The sequence below is a fragment of the Pelodiscus sinensis genome, chromosome 16 (assembly GCF_049634645.1).
Source record: "Pelodiscus sinensis isolate JC-2024 chromosome 16, ASM4963464v1, whole genome shotgun sequence".
Taxonomy (NCBI): Eukaryota; Metazoa; Chordata; order Testudines; family Trionychidae; genus Pelodiscus; species Pelodiscus sinensis.
Genome location: NC_134726.1, coordinates 13,125,186 through 13,143,699, shown reverse-complemented (window position 1 = coordinate 13,143,699; position 18,514 = coordinate 13,125,186). Strand labels below are relative to the sequence as shown.

General features: G+C 46.4%; 1 protein-coding gene across 5 annotated transcripts in view; it reads right to left on the bottom strand.

Annotated features, from left to right (window-relative positions):
* ATF7IP2 (activating transcription factor 7 interacting protein 2) overlaps nucleotides 1–18,514 on the bottom strand; it is an 89,799-nt gene that overhangs the window by 17,526 nt on the left and 53,759 nt on the right. For 4 of the 5 annotated variants that reach the window (XM_075899287.1, XM_075899288.1, XM_075899289.1 and 1 more), the window contains 3 exons: nucleotides 8,624–8,694; nucleotides 7,050–7,111; nucleotides 6,747–6,845 (listed from right to left, as the gene is read on the bottom strand). In XM_075899287.1, coding sequence (XP_075755402.1) covers nucleotides 6,747–6,845; nucleotides 7,050–7,111; nucleotides 8,624–8,694 — 232 coding nt within the window. The remainder of the gene's footprint in view (nucleotides 1–6,746; nucleotides 6,846–7,049; nucleotides 7,112–8,623; nucleotides 8,695–18,514) is intronic. The other variant, XM_075899291.1, reaches the window with a different exon arrangement.

Here is an 18,514-nt window from a genome sequence, read left to right as displayed (position 1 = left end):
GATGGAATTACTGTAGGAACTGTATGATATCCTGTGTGTGAAGCCGGCCTCAGGGACTTCTCCAAGAGTATAAGCTTAAGCCTCTGGTCCCTGTTCCAGTGAACCCTCACTTTTAGTTTAGTGTGAAGCTCCATCTCAAGCCGGGGCAATTGAAAAGGAAGAGAAGGTTACTCATGTTGTGCAGTAACGGAGATTCTTCAAAATGGTTGTCCCTGTGGGTGCTCCACCTTAGGTGACTAAAAAGCAATATCTATGAAGTAAGCGGGTGCTTCAGTTATGTGTTGTTGTATATTGTATTGAGGAGGGTGTGTCCATAATGGATACCCGGGAGGGGTGACTGTCCAGAGCATAGTGCCTCACGAATATGTGAATGGAGGACCACGTCACTGATCTGCAAATGTCAATGTGTGGGATACCATATATATAGGACGTAGAGGCTGAAGTGGCCCTAGTTGAGTGGGCCCACAGCTGAAAAAGGAGATGGTTGACCATAAGTAGAGTAAGCTAATTGGATGCAGTCTACTATCCATGTTTTTTGAGGGCTGGGCTTGAGCCCTTGATGTTTGTCTCCCAAGGTGGGTACTTATCCACTGCACCACTGGAGAAGCCCTCCACCTGCCCTACATTCTGGGCCCCCCTTATCCACCTAGATAATCTCCAGGTGGAAACTGGCATTCCCAGGGATCTCTCTATAGTCAAGAGAGATCGTCTGTTTTGTGGAACAGTTTAGTTCTGTCCAAGTGAAAGACAATTGCTCAACGGGTGTCAAGAATGTGCAGCACAGCCTCCCTCACACTGGCATGGGGCTTTAGGAAAAAGACAGGTAAGTTTATGGGCTTGTTACAGTGGTGGAAGGGGATGGGGACTTTTGGGAGAAACTTTAGGTAAGGAAGGAGAACAATCTTATCTTTGTGAAATATCATGAATGGAGGGTTTGCCATGAGAGCACTGATCTCACTAACCCCCCTGGCAGACATCAGCACTACTAGCAAGGCCACCTGCATGGATAGGTGGAGCATGGAGCATGTTGCCATAGGCTTGAATGGTTTAGAATTGAGAGCCTGAAGAACCAAGCTAAGGTTCCATGCCGGAGTAGGAGGCCTGTTAGGTGGGTAAGTAATTCTGTATACCTCTTAAAAGCATTTGGTCATTGGATAGGGGAAGACAGATTTATTATCAAAAGGTTGATGAAGAGCCGTTACAGATGCCAGATGGACTTTCAGAGAGCTGAGTGACAGGCCCAAGTCTTTTAACTCTAGGATATATTGTAGAATGGCCATCAGCAGAATTGTGGTTGGTTCAAACTTTCTTTCTGTCCATTGAGAGGACCTCTGCCATTTGTAAAGATAAGATTTTCTTGTTGATGGTCTGCAACTGTTCAGTAAGATCTGTTTGACTTGTTCAGAGCATGTTGCTTCTTCCAAGGTAAGTCATTGAGTAACCATGCATGGAGGTGGAGTGCTTGTAGGTTGGGCTGGCAAAGATGCCCGTGCCCTTGTGTTAGGAAGAAATGGGAGACAGCCATGGTCGTCTTGTGGACATTTGGAACAGGCAAGTATACCAGAGTGGCTGAGGCAGACTTGGGGCGATAAGAAGTAACGTGGTGGTCTCTGATCTGATTTTGTTGACCACTCGGTGGATGAGCAGGATGGGAGGATAGGCACAGAAAAGCATTGCATTCCACTGTATTGTAAACACACCTCTCAGAGAATGCCTGCACATGAACAGTATTGTGGGAGCTTCTTGTTGGCATTGGTTGCAAACAAGTCCACCGTGGGGAATCCCCAATGAGTAAACAGCTGGTGTCAGATAGTCATGTCAATTTCACATTTGTGATTGGACTTGAAATTCCTGCTGAGGTTGTCGGCAGTGTGATTACTCCTGCCCAGTAGGTATGAGGCCTGCAGGTATATATTATGCACTATGCACTAAGTCCAAAGGTGGAAGGCCTCCCTGCATAAATGGTACGATCTGGGCCCCCCCCTTGCTGTTGATGTAAAACTTTGCTGCCTGATTGTCTGTTGAAATCTGATCCGTGCTACTGTATATTCAGTATAGAGAGTGATGGCATGCATAGAATACCTCTCTGAGTTACAGTACATTTATGTGCAAGTTGGATTCCTGATGGGACCATTGACCCTGAGTTGTGAGAGGGCCCAAATGAGCTCCCCAACCAAGAAGGGAGGTATCCATCATGGTAGTCATGGACTGTGAACGTCTGTGAAAAGGCATCCCAGTGCACACATTTCTTGGGTCTGTCCTCCAATCTAGGGAAAAATTGATTCTGGTTAGGACTGACACCAGTTTGGTAATGAAGTTGTGTTGTGGCCTGTATACTGTCCTGACCCACTGCTGCATTGCTCTCATATGAAGCCCGGCGTGCAACACCACTGACATGGCTGCAACTATATTCCCTAGTAGTTGTAGGCAAATCCTCACAGTTGTCTGTAAGGAGGTCTGGAGAATCACTATGAGATCCTTTATAGTCTGAAAATCTGCTGAGGTAGAGAAGCTATGGCCCTCAAATAGTTGAGGTGAGCTCCAATGAACTCCATTATCTAAGATAGTTGAAGTTTGCACTTGGAGAGATTTATCTGTAGCCCTAGAGTCTGAAACAAACATCTGGTCAGAGACTGCTTCTTGGGTCTCCAAGCTTGTGCTTGTTCTTATCAGACAATCATTGTGATATGGGAATATGGAGACCCCTGCGACAACTGTTAGCACCTTTGAGGAGACTCTTGGGGCTGAAGAGAGTTCAAATGGAAGCACTGTATATTGGAAGTGTGCCCTGCCGATTATGAATCTAAAGAATTTGCAATGAGCAGAGTGAATGGATATGTGAAGATACATGTCCTGGAGGTCAAGAGTTGATAACTAGGGCTCAACAAATCAGTGAATCTACTCACCCATGGCTAGTAGATTACAGCTGGTTGCCCCATTCACCGGCAGCGAGTGCATGCACAATGCGAGTCTGGCACATGCGCAGTGCGGGGCTGGCGAGTAGATTTTGCCACGGTTTGTCAAGCCCTGGTCTTGATGGGGATTGTGGTGGATAGGCTGACCATCTTGAATTGTTGTGGACATGTGTGTCTGTTGAGACTCCTGAGATTGAGAATTGGTCTCCAGGTTCCTGACTTCTTTGTGGTGAAGAAGTAGGAGGAGAAGAATTTTTTCCCTTCCTATTGCTGCGGTACATGTTCCACTGCACCAAGATGGAGTAGATGTTCGAAATACTGGAGGAGGATGGTCTTATGAGATAGGTCCCTGAAGGGGGATGAGAAAGGTGAGTGGAAAAGGAGAGTAGAAGAAAAGGGGATACAATATCCGTTCTTTAGAATGTTCAGTATCCATCTGTCGGTAGTTATGGCAGACGATTGGTGGAAAAAGGATGCCAGAATAGGGAGTGAGGTTGCCCTGAACCAGGAGATGGTTACCAGACTCTTGACCTGACCTTCAAAACGTCAGGCTAAAAGGTGTGGATTTGTACCTCTGAGTGAAACTTCTTCCCTGTTTATGTTTTACTGAAAACACATGAATATCCAGCATCTTCAAGATAGCACGAGTCCTTCAGGGAGTGAATGGAGGCATCTGTGGTGCTGACGAAGAGCTTGAATCCCTCAAAGGGGAGATCTTCGACCATGGCCTAGATCTCATGTGGAAAACCCAACAGGTTTAGCCAAAATGACCTTCTCATCAACACTGCCGTCGCAATAGATTGGGAAGTGGTGTCAGAAGCATCAAGTGTGGCTTGAAGGGCCATGCGTGATATCAGGGTGTCCTCGTTAATATTGATTCTGTATTGGTCTCTTGTACTCAGAGCCTCAATAAAATGTGTCATCTGCTCAGAGATGCGGTGTGTGTACTTGGCCAGCATGGCTGCATAGTTTGATATGCGTAGCCGTAAGGATGCTAGGGAATATGGCTCTCTCCCCATGAGGTCAAGGCGTTTCCATTCTCTCTCATAGGGGGTGGTTCTAGTCACAGCCTGTCTGCCTCTTTGGTTCACCGCATCTACAACTATGGAGTTAGGGGTTGGATGCGAGAATAAGAAGTCAGCACCTTGAGGCACAACATATCTGCAGTCTGGCCTTTTGCATGCCGGTGGTATGATAGCTGGTGTCTGCCAGAGCATTTGCACCGTCTCCATGAGGACTGGGTCCACAAGAAGTGCCAGTTTAACTGCTAGGGAGGCATGCAGGATATCAGTTAATTTGTGTTAAGCCTCCAGTAGGATAACCAATGAGACCTCTAGGATGTCTGTCTGCCTGCTACACTTCAGTATAGTTCTTGGAACGATTTAAAATCATCTCCCGGTGTGGGAGGTCACGGCATCAGAGTATCATCAGGGGAAGACGAAGATGTGTGTGTAGGTGGGTGTGAAGAAACTGTAGACTCATCATCAGTTGAAGGAGGCTCATCCTCTTGGCACAGAGAGGTATCCAATGATGGTATAGAGGCAGACTTGGATGGTACAGCCGAGGCTGGTTGTGTCAGTGCCTATTGTGGCAATTGGATCCTGTAAGGACCTCAAGAATCTGAGTATGTTCAATTGGGTGGCATAGGGATTGGAGATGGGAGCCACCAGGGTATTTGCCATTGGGGTGCTGGTTGCTTCATGTGCTGGTTAGTGTTGCAGGTGAGTCTGTTTAAGTGAAGAGTACCTTGGTGTATGGTGACCGACAAGGTGTTTTGTCATCCTCGTCGCTTGACAATGGCGGCGCTGAGCCTACAGAAGTGGACAAAGTAAACCTGCCAGAAGCAGGCGTACCATCAGTGCCGAATAATGGTGTGGTCGGCACAGACGTCACTCTGAGCTCCTCAGTCATCGTTAACGGGATCAGTGCCAGATGAACTGAAGATGGTGGTACTGCAGCTACCAGCGGTGCTGACAGCACCAACAGAATAGCAGGTAGTAGTTGCTTTGGTTTTCATGGTACTGGCAGCGATATGGTGCTGATGATGCAGTGTGCGAGTTAAGCTTTTTCAAAGCCGATGGAACACCCTTGTGTTGTGCTGTGTTCGACTTGGCCTTTGTGGGTGCCAAGTCAGAGGTGGGCGGTGCTGGCAGTGCCGACTTTGACTTAGGCTTATCGAGTGCCCTGTCAGTCACCTTGTGAGGTGCTTGCACCCTTGGGAGCCATGAGATGATGATGGTCCGGGTACCTCCCTGTCCTGGGACCTAGACTGGGTCAGTACAGGGGGTATTTTAGGTGTTTGCCTGTGTTTTTTTGAGGGGGAGTCACCTTTGCTCGACAAATGAGACCTCTTCCTGGATGGGTCTAGGGAAGAGTCTGAGCAGCAGAGGCAGATGGGGCTGCTTTCTCGGACATAGCCACTGGATAGGGCTTCCAAGGTGTACTTTCCAGAGAGCTCAACTTCAGTTCCCCGGCCTTCCACATCTGGGCCATCAGCTGCTTACAATGTTGCCACTGAGCTGTGGTGTGTGGCTTGCCCAAGCACCGGACACACTGAGTGCCCGTCTAAAACAGAGAGAGCAGAGAGTAATAGGGAAGGCAGCATTTAAAGCCTGGGGAACTCGGAATTCCAGGGAGGAGAACTGTTAAGGCAGAAAAAACAGCCTTAACCAAAAAAATTGAAGAAAAAGTTCCCCTCCCCCTCTAAAACAAACACTAACTGCTTAACTATCAACTATGATAACACCTAACAGGCAACTATGCTTCACTATACTTCTATGTTGGAGAGCAAAGAGGTCCCGACCCATGCCGGTGATGGCAGAGAAGGAACTGAGGGGATAGTTGCTGCGTATGCATAGTAGTGGCGCTGCGCATGCAGTCTACTCCGCATGTGAAGCTCACCAGAGAGCACTGCTACCAAAAATTTCTTACTAGACATACAGCAGCATGGAACACCCACAGGGAAACTCATCGAAGAACTAGGGGATGCTGACTGTGCACATGCTACTCCAACTAACAACGGACAACTAACAATGGAGTGAGAGCCAGACAGCACCAATGCATTGCCAGCAAGGGACTGCTATCAAACTCTCTGATCAAGGGTGGTGCGATGGCACCAAGAGTGGTGCACCCACAGGGACCTCTCTCAAAGAAGAATTGTCAAATACCCCCCTCAAAATAAAACACAAACATCATTATCTGTCAAGATTATAAAGAGCATGTAACTCTCCCAAATGTACAGGAAGAGAAGAGGATCTGCTTCCTTGATCTTCTCTTTCCTTAGCCTTCTTGTACAGCAGATCTAAGAATTTCCAGAGTAAATATTCCATTTGATAAGCTTAGGGAGTGTGTATTTTGGTGGGCGAATGCAGGGTCTTTTGAAGAAAGCAAAGACATGAGGGACATATTTAGCTGTGACACCTATAATCTGCTTCATGTTAAGGGTTATCTTTCTTAAGAAAGCCATAAGTGATTTCTATAATTTAATTTAGGGAACACTTGCTGCTTTAAAAAGGTGAGTTGTTCATGATCTTTTTAAATTGGATTTGCACTTTAGTTTTACTCAAACTGTTAATCACTGGAGTTGAATGGGAAAACAAAAACACAAAAGATAAAAAGACAAACCAGGAAATTTTGGAACAGAGGAAAAAAAAACCCCTCTTCTCCCTTTCATTTGCTGAACTTTTTTGTCTCTTGTGATCTCATCTCATAATTTCACTAGTTCTCCAGACATTAAAGTCTTCCAGGGAGGACAAGAACTACATTTCCAATGTAAAAAAAAAAAGGAGAGGAAACATATTAGAGACCTTTAATGCAGTCTTCATAGCTTACAGAAAAGTAGAAGGTGGCACAAGCCCAGTAATTTCTTCTTTGAAATTCACCTTTAAGATGTTGAAAATGAGGTAGTACAGCAATGTGCACACCAGGCACCTTACAGAAGGAAGGACAAAGGAAAGAAAAATGATCGCTGTGTATGCTAAATGGCCTGAAGTAACAAGTATCACCACAACTACAGTTAAAAAAAACAACACAAAAAAACCAAAAAAACCCCACAGGCTTTGTTTCTTTACCTTATGCACAAACAATTACCTTTAATTTTTAAAAGATGAACATGAGAAAAAAAACTCAACCTACCTTATTTTTGGATTGAGCTTTAGTAGAAACTTCTTGTGTAGAAACGATTGTTTTTTGAACATCTGAAACAATTTTCACAAAAGATTAAAAATTCAACTTCCAATCAATAAGCCTGACTGATGTAGGATATAAAAATGTCCATCTAATACAGGGGTGGGGAACCTAATGCCCAGGGGCTGGATAAGGCCTCCGACTTGCCTGGATCTGGCCCCCAAGACTGAGGGCTCCTATTCAAGCTAGCTCTCATGCTCTTCCTCTCACCGTGACCCCATACCACAGGCCTGCTTCCTGGTACCCTCCCCCCCATACACTCAACCCTTCATCTTTGCCCCCCACCTCAGAGCTTATGGGGGCCCACAAAAATCTACTAGCTTAGACCTCCCTAGGCTCTCATGCGGTTCCTGATTTATTTTTCTCTGAGTCAACGGCCCCCCCAACTAGGGTTGTCAGGTGTTCAGTTTTGAACCGGACAGTCCAGTATTTGAGCTTTCTGTTCAGGAAACAAATTGAGAAAATATAACAGAGAAAATATAAGTGTTCCGGTATTTTCTAAATGAGATGTAATGTAGATTGTGATGTAATGTCAAGTGTGTCCAGTATTTTTGTTGAAAACATCTGGCAACCTTATCCCCAATCTAAAAAAGGTTCCCCACCCCTGTAGTAAGTGGAATACCAGAAAAATGTCAAATAGACTTGGAGACATACATCTGGCAGTAGACTTTGTGAGAGGCAGAAGGACTCCCTTAACGTACATCTACACTAACCCCCTACATCTATCTAGGGAGGCTAATGAGGGTGACCAGAATTGCAAATCAAGCCTGGGATTTAAATATCCCACGCTTGATTTGCATGTTCCCAGCCGGTCGCCATTTTAGAAATTGACTAGCCCGAAGTAACTGCCCGTGTCTACGCATGGCAGTGAAATGGGATTCCGGAAAAAAAGCCCTAAACCGAATTAGGTGGTATTCCTCATGGAATGAAATTTACCACCTAATTTGATTTAGGGGCTTTATTCCAGAATCCCTGTAGATGCGGGCAGTTACTTCGGGCTAGTCAATTTCTAAAATGGCGACCGGCTGGGAACATGCAAATCAAGCGTGGGATATTTAAATCCTAGGCTTGATTTGCAATTCTGGTCACCCTCATTAGCCTCCCTAGATCGATCTAGGGGGCTAGTGTAGATGTGCTCTTAGACTGATCAATACTACCCTCTCTACCCTAATGAAATCAAGTCAGCCAGCCAAGATTTCTTCTACAGAGACCCCTGAAATCCAGATCCCTCTAATACTAGGCTATAGTCTCCCCAGCAGTGTGTCTCGGAATGCTCTTCAGTGGGCAAGCACAGATGCTAAACTTTTTCAATTGGATAGTGCCCTCTAAAAAATGTTGAAGTATGGTTAGTAAGATAGGTAAAGCACAAGGAAGTTTAAATTATAATAACTGAAGGGTCGCTCTTTTGATATCATTAGAACGAGTAAAAACATTAATTGTAGGCTAATGTGGTAGATTAATTTTTATTTTAGTCAAATCTGTTTATTAGAATATATGCATGCTAAGGTTAGCATTTTGGATACCTGAATTGTTTGCAGTTGTTACAGTTGTTGAATTTCTGCTTTCCACAGAAATCAGTATAACTTCATCAGAGCTGACAAACAAAACAAAAATTTTTTTCACCAAAATCAAACAATACAGATGCATGAAAACAGTTCCCAGTCGTCTCAAAAATAAGGTATCAAGAACTAGCTACAGCATGTTTATCAGTCAAGAGGCTTAGTAGCTGATTTAACAAGATCTCGATTGTATTTGACTAAACAAAACAAAAAACAAAACAAAACAAAAAGCATGTTATAGCACCATGGCTAGCTGTAGACTCCAAAATTATAGAATATCAATTGTTCAACTAACAAGCTCTGCAAACACCATGATTCAATATCTGATTAGGCAGACCCTTTTTAAAATCCCTTCTGCTTTGAATTACAATTTACTGATCTGACTATTACTGAATCTCCACTACATAACAGAAAAGATAACATACTTCAAAAGCTTTCATACTCTAACAGCCTCTTTTCAAAAAAACAACTCTGGTTGTTTCATCTTAGAAAAACTAATATATTAGGAAGTCTATCAATTCCTTTATGGCAACAATCACGGTAAATGAACCCAAAACAGAATAAAAGTACACAGAGATGAAGGTATCTGAAAGGTGTATGTATACTTTGAACCTGTAACCTTCAAGACCCACACATAAAAAAAATAAATAAAAATAGCAAACAGCTCATTATCCCAAGGTCCTGACCTTGGACATATCATATGCACTCATTGCTTTTTTTTGCCTCTGTCTTCAGACAAGAACAGCTCCCAGACTATCGCACTAGGCAACACAGAATGGGAAGGAGGTTGATAACCATCAGGGGAGAACAGGTTAAGAACTATTTAGAGAAGCTGGACATAGACAAATCCATGTGGCCAGATATAATGCATCTGAGGATGCTGAAGGAGTCAGCTGCTGTGATTGCAGTCATTGGCCATAATCTTTGAAAATTCGTGGCAGTTGGGGGAGGACCTGGATGACTGGAAAAAGGCAAATATAGGGCCCATATTTAAAAATGGGAGGAAGGACAATCCAGGCAACTATAGATGGTCAGCCTCACCTCAGTCACCAGAAAATCATGGAGGGGACCCTCAATAAATCTATTTTGAAGCACTTAGAAGACAGGAAATGATCAGGAATAGTCAACATGGATTCATCAAAAGCAAGTCATGTCCGAACAACCTGATCGCCTGCTATGATGAGGTAACTGGCTCAGTGGATATGGGGGGGGGAGGGGGGAGAAAGGTAGACGTGATGTACGTTGATTTTAGCAAAGATTTTGATATTATCTCCCACAGTATTCTTGACAGCAAGTTAAGGAAGTAAGGATTGGATAAATGGATTGTAAGGTGGATAGAAACCTGGCTAGACTGTCAGGCTCACTAAGTAATGGTAAATGGCTCAATGTCTGGTTGGTGATCGGTATCAAGCGGAGCGCCCCAACGGTTGGTTCTACGGTCAACATCTTTATTAATGACCTGGATGAGAGGATGGATTGCACCCTCTGCAAGTTTGCAGATAACACAACGCTAGCAGTAGATACACTTGAGGGTAGGGATATGGTCCACACTGACCTAGACAAAATGGAGGATTGGGCCAAAAGAAATCTGATGAGGTTCAACAACTGGGACAGGAGAATCTCAAACATTGTTATAGGCTGGAGATAAGACTGGCTAAGCAACAGTTTAGCAGAAAAAGACCCTGTGATTACAATGAATCAGAAGCTGAATATGAGTAAGTGTATCCTGGTAGCCAAGAAGGTTAATATCCTTAGGGTGCATTAGGAAGAGCATTGCCAGCAGATCTAGATAAGTGATTATTCCCCTTTTTTTGAGCACTGCTGTGGTCACATCTGGAATACAGAATCCAATTCTGCCCCCCTTCTCCCCCCATTACAGTAAGGATGTGAACACAATGGAGAAAGTCCAACAGAAAGCAACATGACTATGAGGAGAGGCTGAGGGAACTGAGCTTATTTAATCTACAGAAGAGAAGAATGAGGGGGGGATTTGGTAGCAGCCTTTAACTACCTGAATGGGGGGTTCTGAAGAGGATGGAGAGAGGCTGTTCTCAGTAGTGACAGATGACAGAATGAGGAACAACCGTCTCAAACTGCAGTGTGTGTGCACTCAGGAGAAGGTGGGGTGTGTGTGCCCAGATTGGATATTAGGAAAAACTATTTTACTAGGAGGGTGGTGCAGCACTGGAACGCATCTAGGGAGGTGGTGGAATCTCCATCCCTAGAGATTTTTAAGTCCCAGCTTGATGAAGACCTAGCTAAGTAGATTTAGTTGGGGTTGGTCCTCCTTTTGGCAGGGGGTCGGACTCGACCTCCTGAAATCTCTTCCAACCCCATGATTCTATATCAAATCTAAAATCATAGAACCATAGAACATATCCGCTGACCAAATTCCATGATTTAAAACCCCAGTCATTTGATTCCTCATTCTAGCATCATCTTTGCTGCCTTAGTCAGGGATGAAAATGATGTAATACATTATTTATATTCATTTTTCATTATACCATAAAGCTGAAATAGGAAAAGCAAGGTTAAATATAAACTTCACACGTAAAAGATAAAAGCATCATTTATTCATTCCTGAGGCCCTTTTCTGAGCTCCACACAAAGGTTCAGAGATCCCTACGCAGGCAGGGGACTCAGTTGATTGGCTGGAGAAAGGGGGAGGGCAGGTACTTGCTCCCTCACTGTGGAGTAGGAGAAGCAGCAGCTGCCTGCTATACTGGCTCTAGCCTTTACTCCAGTCTTCCACCCCACGGAGGGTCTGTACTTGCGGGGGTGAGTGAGTTTCTCCAATCAGGAGGCAGGAAGTACTTGGGGGATCATGTGATCTAGATCCTGTTGAAGCTGCTGGCTGAAGGGTAAGAAGGATCCGTGCTTCATTACTTGCTGGAAGGCACGTGCCTTTTCATTGTCACGTGGAAAAAGCTGGAAGATAGGATCAACTTCTCTGACTTCTTCCCAAATCCTCCCCTGCCCTGTGAACTGCTAACAGAGCAGCAGTCTCCTTCACTTCTTGCTTCTCCCCTAGTCCTTCTGTTGGGGAGCTGGCTGGGCTGGGATCCTGTGTTATACTCCCCTCCTGTGTGTATCACATTTGCATGACTACATTTTGAACAAAGTGTTAATAGCTTAAGGTAAGAAAAAAAAAAAGATTTTTAAACAGATTTTTTTTTTTTTAGTGTTGCCAGTATCTAAAACTCTGCTCTGAATGATTTTTTAAAAATCCGGTGTTACTAATTAATAAATGGTAAATTGTATTCCATTAAGGTCAGATCTTTTGTGTTAGAGCTCTGGCTCCTATGAGTTAGAAGTAGCAAGTACTAGGTGTCAAGTATCAGAAGGGTAGCCGTGTTAGTCTGGATCTGCAAAAATGACAAGGAGTCCTGTGGCACCTTATAGACCATAGGTTCCCAAACCAGGGGGGGGAGGAGGGGAGGGGAGGGGTGAGGACAACGTGAGGCAACCCAGCCCTCCCCCCCCCCCATCAGTTCCTTTTTTGCTGACTCTGTTGGTTCCCCCCCCTTTTTTTTTGCTCAACAAGTTTTGCTGTGTGTGTGTGGGGGGGGGGGGGGGGCGGGGTTAGGGTCAGAGCCTACCTACAGATGGACTGCAACACAGCCCTACCTACTGCAGCATCTTCCCTTGCATACTGCGTAATGGCATAATGATTTGCAAAGGTGTGCACCGATGACTAGGCAGCCGCCCTGCAAATCTCCACGATGGGCACCTGGGCTACAAAAGCCGTGGAAGATGCTTGGGCTCTTGTGGAATGAACTGTAAGGGGCGGCGCTGGAACCTGTGCCAAGTCATAACTCTAATACAAGCTATGATCCAGGATGAGATATGCTGGGATGACACAGGGTGGCCCTTCATCCTGTCTGCTATAGACACAAACAATTCAGGGGACTTACGGAAGGGCCTGGTCCTCTCTAAATAAAAAGCTAAAGGACGTCTCATCTCAAGTGAGTGTAAGGCCTGCTCTGTCCCAGCGCTATGGGGCTTCAGGTAACAAACAAAGAAAAATGTCCCGGGGAGACATGGAAGTAAGATCTATCTTGGGCAAAAAGGCAGGGTGGGGGCACAGTCTGACGTTATCCTTGAACAAGACAGTGTACGTGGGGCAGGGGGGAAAGTCCACCGATAGGGCCCTCAGTTCCAACACACGGTTGGCCAAAGTAATGATCACCAGGAAGGATACTTTCCAGGAAAGGTGCAGGAGGGAGCACATGGTCAATGGCTCAAAAGGGGGACCCATAAGTTTCATGAGAACCAGATTTTGGAACCGCATGAAGCATCCCAGGAGGAGGGAGGCCCTGCCCTGTGATGTCCAAAAGAGCTCCCACAAACTATCATTTGAAATGGAACCAGGGTAGACTTGGTCTCGTTCAGTATAAGGCCCAGCCTGAGAAATGCCTCCCTTACAAGGGATATATGGCTGATCACTTGGGATGGAGAGGAGCCTCTTAAGAGCCAATCTTCCAGGTACGGATAAACCTGGACCCACCGCTTCCCTGAGGAAAGTGGCCACCACTTGCATGCACTTTGTAAAAACCCTGGAGCTGTGGAAAAGCCAAAGGGGAGGGCCGTAAACTGATAATCGTCTTGACCCACCACAAAGCAGAGGAAATGCTGTGCGCAGGCACAATAGAAATGTGAAAGTAGATGTCTTTGAGATTGAGGGCAGCATACTAGTCTCCCATGCCTAGGGAAGGAATGATGGATGCCAGGGTAACCATCTTGAACTTGGATTTTACTATGAAGGTATTTAGATCCCTCAGGTCCAGAATAGGGCGGAAGCAGCCCTTGGCTTTTGGAACCAGGAACTAGCAGGAGTAGAAATCCTTTCCCCTGCAGTTCCAGGGGACCTCTAACACCCCCTCCAGGTCGAGAAGTTTCTGCACTTCCACCCTGTGGAGATGCTCGTGAGGGGGTCCCTGAAGAGGAACAGGGAAGGGGGATGGGAGGGAGGTCAGGAGTGGAAAGGGATGAAAAATCCCCTTTTCACCATGTCTAGGACCCAGTGGTCCTTTATAATGAGTGACCAGGCAAGATGGAAGGGGAAAAGGTGATTGGTAAAAGGCCTCCAGTCTGAGACTGATGTGCTGTTCCTGCTCACACCTTCAAAGATTCGACCTAGGGCCCTGTGGCTTGCTGGAGGGGCCTGCCCCCCCGTCAGAAGAGGAGTGGGAGGAATACCTGCTGCTGTTATTATGAACCCTACGCCTAGAGAAGTCCGACCTACTCCTCTACTGGAAAAGGTGGGATGGGGCCATATGGAGGAAACACCTCTGCAGGGCAGGGGTATGAATGCTTAGGGACCCGAGAGTTGCCCTAAAATTCTTTAGCCCATGGAGGCTAGTATCAGTTCATTCAGAAAAAAAGTCCGGCACCACCACTTGAAGGGCAGGTCCTGAATTGTGTTCTGGACTTCAGGAGGAATGCCAGACACCTGTAGCTGTGAGGCCCTACACAGAACCAGGCCCATCTCTATGGTACGGGCTGCCACATCCGTGAAGTCCAGGGCTGCCTGGAGCATGGCCCGGGACACTATCTTGCCCTCCTCAGACAAGGCCCTAAACTCTTGCCCCGAGTCTTGTGGCAGTGACTCCCCAAACTTGTCCATAGCTGCCCACAAGTGGAAGTCATACCTACTCAGGAGGACTTGCTGATTAGCAATACTGAGTAGGAGAACATTTCCCCTGTCTTCTCCCCACTACCCCCAAGGTGGAGGTCTTATTACAATAAGTCTGATCAGTTGCACTTATCCTCTCTGTTCTTGGGGGTATGGCCAGGCTGGCCCTGGCACACATGGTGATTAGCGGCCTGCACCACTAAAAATCCGGGTGGCTCATGAGAAAACAGGTGCTCATGGCCCATCTACGGAACAAAGTACCATCGGTCTGTCCTTTTGTCCACAGGTGGAATAGAGCTAGCAGCTGCCAGAGGGCCTTCATGATTTTGCCCGCTGTCTTATTCAGGGCTTGACAAACCGCTGCTTGACAAACTGCTGCCATTCACCAGCGCTTCGCGCATGCACAGTACAGGGCTGGCGAGTGGCTTTCACCAGGGTTTGTCAAGCCCTGGTCTTATATAAGGGCAGGGCCACACGAGACAGCATCTCTGCGTTGAGGATGTCAACTGTAGGATTGGAGTCCTCAGAGGCCTGCTCAAGTCTGACCCCCCTATGCTCTGGGCCAGTCTCCGGCAAAGCTCTTGATGGGCCTGGGACTCCATGGCTGGCATTGACGAAGTGGCCAACCCTAGGGTCTCATCAGGGGAAGACAATGAATACTCCTGAACAGTTGAGTCCTCCATCTTACTCAGCCTCTCCAACGCCTGAGAAGGGGCAGACTGCCCCAATGACCCATGATCCCTGCACCCCTCTGACTGGGGCTCAGGGGATTCCTCCCCTCACTGCCAAAACCTGTGGTGCCAGGGCACTGGAGTGGCCGAAGGAGGGGCCTGGATCCCCAAACGTAAGGATCCCGCCATAGAAGGAGCACTCCCTTGGGCCTGGTGGGTATACCCACAGGGTCCAAAACGTCCATTGGTCCAGATGCTGCTACTGCAGAGGCCAGGTCTGAGAAAAGACCCGAGACACTGTCATGACGCTTGCAGTGCTGGGAGCGAGAGTGGCACTGAGACCTGGAATGGCGCTGGGATCAAGAACTGCGCCAGGACTGGGATCGAGAGACTGACGCTCAAGACAGTACTGACTCCACGTCAGAATTGGATGAATAGTCGAATTCCAACCAAGGCTGGGCAGAGGCCAGACCCAGGGAATGGTGCCTTTCCGTGTGCCAAACCATGGATGCCAGCTTGCCCTGGTAATGCACTGGCGGTGGGAGCATGAGGTGCTCCGGCACCATGAACTGGGCAACCAGGATGAGTGTGCTCAAAGCCGAGCTCTTGCTGGACTCCTGAGAGAGCAAAGCCATCGGTACCAAAGGACCAGTTGGTGCCGGTGTAGACATGAGCGCCAGGGAGTGCAGTACCACATGGGGTTCTGGTGCCAATGATGGTGCGACCCTACCCGGGTCTGGTGATGTTGACATGGCACGGGGCCAAAACTGGTCCCAGCGCTCTGAAAGAGGCAAGGGCGAGTCAGCAGTCAGCTCAATCAGTTCCCATGTCACCTCAAACGAGCCCGGAGTGGTAGGTTGTTCAACCAGAACTGGCTCCTCCGCTGCACCACAGTTCTTGGTTGTGCTCGACTGGCCACACTCCGGCCCAGAAGAAGCAGCCCTTGCTGCCAATGCAGGAGCTACAGGGTACCCTGATGGGGGACACACCACTGGTGCATGCCAGGGCAGAGACCTGCCCCTCTCTGTTCTCTTCTTCTTGCGCTGTCCCAGTGCTTGGGAGTAGTGCCACACCACAGGGCACCTTGATGCTGACAAGGCACCTGAAGATCCAGGAGTCTCCCGCACCAAGGGTGATGTGCTGCGAGATTCTGGTGCCGATGGGCAAAGCACCGACTCCATCAGGAATATATTCAGACATCAATCTCTCTCGCACCGAGTCTGGGGCTTTAAACTGCAGCAGATTCTGCAGTTATCCGGGACGTGGGCCTCACCCAAACACTTCAAGCAGGAATTGTGCAGGTCACCACAGGTCACAGGCTTGGAACAGCCAACACAGTTCTTAAAGCTGTGAGGCCTTGGTATGCCCTGTGGGCTGGGAGGAAAGGGAACGCAATGCAAGCATCTCAGAGAGGTGATTAAGAAAAAGCAGAACGCATATAAGGAGTGGAAAATGGGAGGGATCAGTAAAGAAAGCTACCTTACTGAGGTTAGAACATATAGGGACAAAGTGAGAGAGGCTAAAAGTCAGGTAGAGTTGGACCTTGCAAAGGGAATTAAAACCAATAGTAAAAGTTTTTATAGCCATATAAATAGGAAAAAAAAAAAAAGGAAGAAGTAGGACGACTAATTACTAAGGATGGAGTGGAGGTTAAGGATAATATCTAAAATACTTTGTTTCAGTCTTTAATGAGGCTAATGAAGAGCTTAGGGATAATGGTAACATAACAAATGGGACTATGGATATGGAGGTAGATATTACCATATCCGAGGTAAAAGCCAAACTTGAACAGCTTAATGGGAGTAAATCGGGTGGCCCAGATAATCTTCATCCAAGAATATTAAAGGAACTGGCACATGAAATTGCAAGACCATTAGCAAAAATCTGGATGACCTTGTAAACTGGAGTGATAGCAATAGGATGAAATTTAATAGTGAGAAGTGTAAGGTTATGCATTTGGGAATTAATAACAAGAATTTTAGTTATAAGCTGGGGACACATCAGTTGGAAGTAACGGAGGAGGAGAAGGACCTTGGAGTCCTGGTTGATTATAGGATCACTATGAGCCGCCATTGAGACATGGCCGTGAAAAAGGCTAATACGGTCTTGGGTTGTATTAGGCGAGGTATTTCCAGTAGGGATAAGGAGGTGTTAGTGCCATAATACAAGGCATTGGTGAGACCCCATTTGGAATACTGTGTGCAGTTCTGGTCTCCCATATTTAAGAAGGATGAATTCAAACTGGAACAGGTACAAAGAAGAGCCACTAGGATTATCCAAGGAATGGAAAACCTGTCTTATGAAAGGAGACTCAGGGAGCTTGGCTTGTTTACCTTAACCAAAAGATGGCTGAGGGGGAACATGATTGCACTCTTTAAATATATTAGAGGGATAAATACCAGGGAGGGAAGAGGAATTATTTAAGCTTAATACCAATGTGGACACAAGAACAAATGGATATAAGCTGGCTAGTAGGAAGTTTAGACTTGAGATTAGATAAAGGTTTCTAACCATTAGAGGAGTGAGGTTCTGGAACGGCCTTCCAAGGGAAGTAGTGGGGGCAAAAGATCTATCTGGCTTCAAGATGAAACTAGATGGGTTTATGAAGGGGATGGTTTGATGAGATAATATGATCTTGGTAACTAATTGACCATTCATTCTCAGTGGTAAATAAGTCAATGGAGGGATGATAGGAGTTACTATAGACAACTTTCTGGGTGTCTGGCTGGTGAGTCTTGCCCACATGCTCAGGATTTAGCTGATCGCCATATTTGGGGTTGGGAAGGAATTTTCCTCCAGGGTAGATTGGCAGAGACCCTGGAGGTTTTTCGCCTTCCTCTGTAGCATGGGGTACAGATCACAGCTGGAGGATTCTCTGTATCTTGCGGTCTTCAAAGTATTTGAAGGCTTCAATATCTGAGATATAGGTGAGAGGTTTATTCTAGAAGGGGGTGGGTGAGATTCTGTGGCCTGCACTGTGCAGGGGGTCAGACTAGATGATCATAATGGTCCCTTCTGACCTTAAAGTCTATGAGGTGAGCCCCAACCCAAACAACTTATCTAACACTAACTAACAGGTACTTAACAGGGGAAAGCAACTTGGAAAGAAAAAGGGTTTAACTAAGTGCTAACTACTGTAATGGCTTTAGAACACCATTGAGGTCACACTTGCAGGCAAGCGAGAAAAGAGCTCCAACAACTGTCATGGGAGGTAAAGAAGGAACTGAGGGAGCAGTAGGCCAGCGGGGGTATATATGCCCCAATATAGCAACACCACTTCAGGGGGCTTCCCTGCTGGCCTGACAGGTACCACTAAGGGAAAACTCTCTGACAATCAGTGCACATGGCGTGTGCACACCTAAGTGGAATGGAGATGAGCAAGCACTTAAATAACATTATTGCAAGGACTTTGAAATTTGCATCTGTCTGTTAGAAAGGATGATGATACATGTACTCTAAAGTCTCAGAGGGGTAGCTGTGTTAGTGTATAACTAAAAAAATATATATATCTTTAAAAGCTACAACAGTCCTAGAGCACCTGTGGCAGAG